This window comes from Vespula pensylvanica, chromosome 17 (genome assembly GCF_014466175.1).
Source record: "Vespula pensylvanica isolate Volc-1 chromosome 17, ASM1446617v1, whole genome shotgun sequence".
In the NCBI taxonomy this organism is placed as follows: Eukaryota; Metazoa; Arthropoda; class Insecta; order Hymenoptera; family Vespidae; genus Vespula; species Vespula pensylvanica.
The window spans coordinates 3,636,090-3,639,736 of NC_057701.1; the positions used below are offsets into that span (position 1 = coordinate 3,636,090).

Consider the following 3,647-nt stretch of genomic DNA (forward strand, 5'->3'; position numbering starts at 1 on the left):
TTTTTTTTGACTGATTAAATGTCGTTTTTGTTAGAGTAAGAAAAGGAATTATTGAACGATATTGATTAGATAATCTTTTGTGGTTTGGACTATCTCTTTTTTCGATTTCTTTTTTGACTGATTAAATGTCGTTTTTGTTAGAGTAAGAAAAGGAATTATTGTATGATATTGATTAGATAATTTGTTGTGTTTTTGACTATTCTTTTTTTCTTTTCCGATTTATTTTTCGATTGATTAAATGTCGTTTTTGTTAGAGTAAGAAAAAGAATTATTGAACAATATTGATTAGACAATTTTTTTATATATCCGATCATCTTTTTCCATTCATTTTTTGTCTAATTAAATATCATTTTTATTGAAATAAGAAAAAGAATTATTGAACGGTATTGATTAGACGCTTTCTTCTCTTGATTAGATATCAGTTTTCAATTACATTTTTCTTTTTTAACCCTTTCAGTGCTATGCATTCGTACATAGATTTTGAAATATTGTTCACGATGTGTTATGAATAAAAAATTTACGATATTATTATTGCTCCTGGAAATAAAAACAATAGCAATAGCAAAAGCAACAACAACTATTTTTTTTTTCTCTTCATTTAATAAATATTTGTTTTATCAGAATTTTTTTCTCTCTTCTCTCCTGTATAATTTTTCGAAAAAATACAGTTATTCCTTTGATGGTATCAATCATTGATAACATCCTTGACTGAAAACAAACAAGTAACAAGAAAAATAGATGAATTTTAATCGTAAGAAAAAAATTATTTGATGTAGAACTATTGCAATATACATTATAATTGTTTACAACAATTTTTCTTCCTTTTTTTTTTTTTTTTTAAATGACAGAATACATTACAAAGTAGTATAAACGTTTCTCCCGTTTGTCGTTGGACAAAATAAAATTTGTCGAAGTCTGTTACGATTTCGAATAAAGTGAAAAAAAAAAAAAGAAGGAGAATCGAGAGAGCGAGAGATTTTTTTATCACGTTAAATTAAAAACGATTAGAAATAAGCGAAGAGATAACATTTCACCCGCGAAGAAAAATATTCTCTATGTATCGAAGAAATTGCATAATATTTGAAATTTCCGGGTTCAAGATTATTCCTTCTAAATCCTTACATTATCCAACAAGTTTCTAAAAAGCTTAGAAATCGTGAATGATTTTGAAGAGCACCTTGTCTTTAGCTTTCCCTCCTTTTTACGGTATTCGAACAAGTTGAAACGATTACCCCCATAGATTATCCATAGCTCTACCCTGCGAAATGCTCACGATCGATCGATTCGCGTAGTACAGCGATTAGATCAGGATAGAATGCAAAGCTTCTAAGATAATGACGCGTTTGCACGGCACCGTTAGCTTTTCGCGCGATCCGATCGTAACCAGCTGTTCGAATGAGAAACGAATGGATCGTGTCTAAACGAAAAGAAAGACTCGCCGATCTTTCCTACGAACATGTTTCTTCCTCGATCGCGATAAGAAATAGGATCGCGTGAACCTCGATCGTTTCGTTCTAATCGATTCGAATAAAGAGACGAACACGCGAAGTAAATGGAGAGACACTGTCAACGACTCGATTCGCGTGCAAAACTCGATCTTCTCTATGTTCTAAATAAGAAGAGAGAAATTTATTCTATATTATTTTTCTTAAATATTACAAATGTGTTACGTAAGATTTGAAGATATGTTTTATTGAATTTTTATTATGATATGGTTACGATTACGTTAGCATTGTTTGATTAGAAATCGTTGGCCTTTTTTTCTTTTTTTTTTTTCTGATAGAATCACGAATTAAGATGATGATATAATTTAATTTTAAGATATAGTTACAATTATGTGAGAAGCTTTTAGATATTGTTTAGAATTGCTTATCTATCATTTTTAATAGATTAAAAATTCATGACTTAAGATGAACAGATAATTTATTGGATTTTAATTAGGACGTAGTTATATTAATATGGCTTCATTAGAAACTATTGGCCATTGTTTTGAATTGCCTGTCTATAACTTTGAATAATTGAAAAATTCGTGACGTAAGATGAAGGTAAAATTTATTAAATTTTAATTGGAGTATAGTTATAATTATGTTAGTATGGCTTCATTAAAAACTCTTAGACATTGTTTAGAATTGTCTGTCTGTACCTAATTATTGATAGATTACAAATCCGTAACGTAAGATGAAGATAAAATTTATTAAATCTTAATTGGAGTATAGTTATAATTATATTAATATGGCTTCATTAAAAACTCTTAGACGTTGTTTAGAATTGCATGTCTATAACTTTCGATAAATTAAAAATTCGTAATATAAGTTGAAGACAAAATTTATTGAGTTTCAATTGGTATATAGTTATAATTATATTAATATAGCTCTCATTAGATACTCTTGCCTATTATTTAAAATGGCCTGTATATAATTTTGGATATATTGCAAATTCGTGACGTAAGACGAAGTCGAACTTTATTGAATTTCGATGAAGTTATAATTATCAACGTATCAGTATAAATTGATTAAAAATTTTATTGTAAATTTCCTGGCTTCTGACTTCTAATAAAAATGAAATTTTCTCTTTTTTCTTTATTACAAACATTTTCGAAGTTGAAAATTAACAAAGCTATCATCGAAATTTTACAAAACACTTCTACATACTTACTACATACTTCTATTTTACTTAATATTTCAAATAAATAGAAAGAAGACATTTTTCAAATATTATTATAAAAATCTATATAATATTACAATGTACGTTAACGAAAAGATAATAACCAAGCAGTCCGATTAAAATTTCTTAAAATAACTTTCAAACGAAACGCGAACACTGACAACACAAAGAATATTGATTTCTAATTCGCAAATTAATTTCATTACAAAAGTCAAATAAGAAAGAATAAAAAAGAATAACAAAGAAAAAGAAAAATATTCATATTCACACGTAAATGAATATTCGTGATGATTTCAGAAAAGATTTAAGAAAACGAAGCGTTATCACGGATAATGGCATGACACCGAACAAAAGGCCCATCTGTATCGGCACATACAAGAGATATCATACGTGCAACACACAGGTAAGTTATATACAGGTAATACATACCTACCATACATAATGTATCTGATGGAAACGAAACTTTGAAATCCACGATGAAAGTTTTCCTTCCGAGGGGTGCGAAACGAGTCACGAGTCGAGAACAAATCATCGCGATGGCCAATTAAGAGACCGTATGCTTCGCTGAGATTTACGTCGTGCCGTCGACGTCCCTTTAAAATTCATAAGAACGATCGCCTTTTTTTCTCTCTCTCTTTCTCTCTTCCTCTCTCTCTCTCTCTCTTTCTTTCTTTCTCTATCTCTCTATCTCTCTCTCTATCTCTCTCTTTCTCGAACGACAAAGACCTTTCCCTTCGATCGTCTTCAACGTTCTCTATGACAGAAACATTCGTTTTAATAACAGAGCGGATATATTCAAATTTTCAATTAATTTTGAAAATTGTTAACAAGTTGATTCCTACAATGATCATTATCCATGACCAATCATCGTCAATCGTTCCCTCAATGAGGTCATAGTTCAATGAGTCATGATTTATTATCTAATTAAATACGAATAGTTCTTTTTCTCATTTTCTTTTCTTTTTTTTTCTTTTTTCTTTTTT

The 3,647-nt window shown here is 29.2% G+C and overlaps 1 protein-coding gene across 8 annotated transcripts in view; it reads left to right on the plus strand.

The window, feature by feature from the left end:
• The window catches only part of LOC122635294 (thrombospondin type-1 domain-containing protein 4-like), a 92,816-nt gene that overhangs the window by 79,117 nt on the left and 10,052 nt on the right, over positions 1-3,647 (plus strand). For all 8 annotated transcript variants that reach the window (XM_043825338.1, XM_043825339.1, XM_043825337.1 and 5 more), the window contains one exon: positions 2,962-3,067. In XM_043825338.1, coding sequence (XP_043681273.1) covers positions 2,962-3,067 — 106 coding nt within the window. The remainder of the gene's footprint in view (positions 1-2,961; positions 3,068-3,647) is intronic.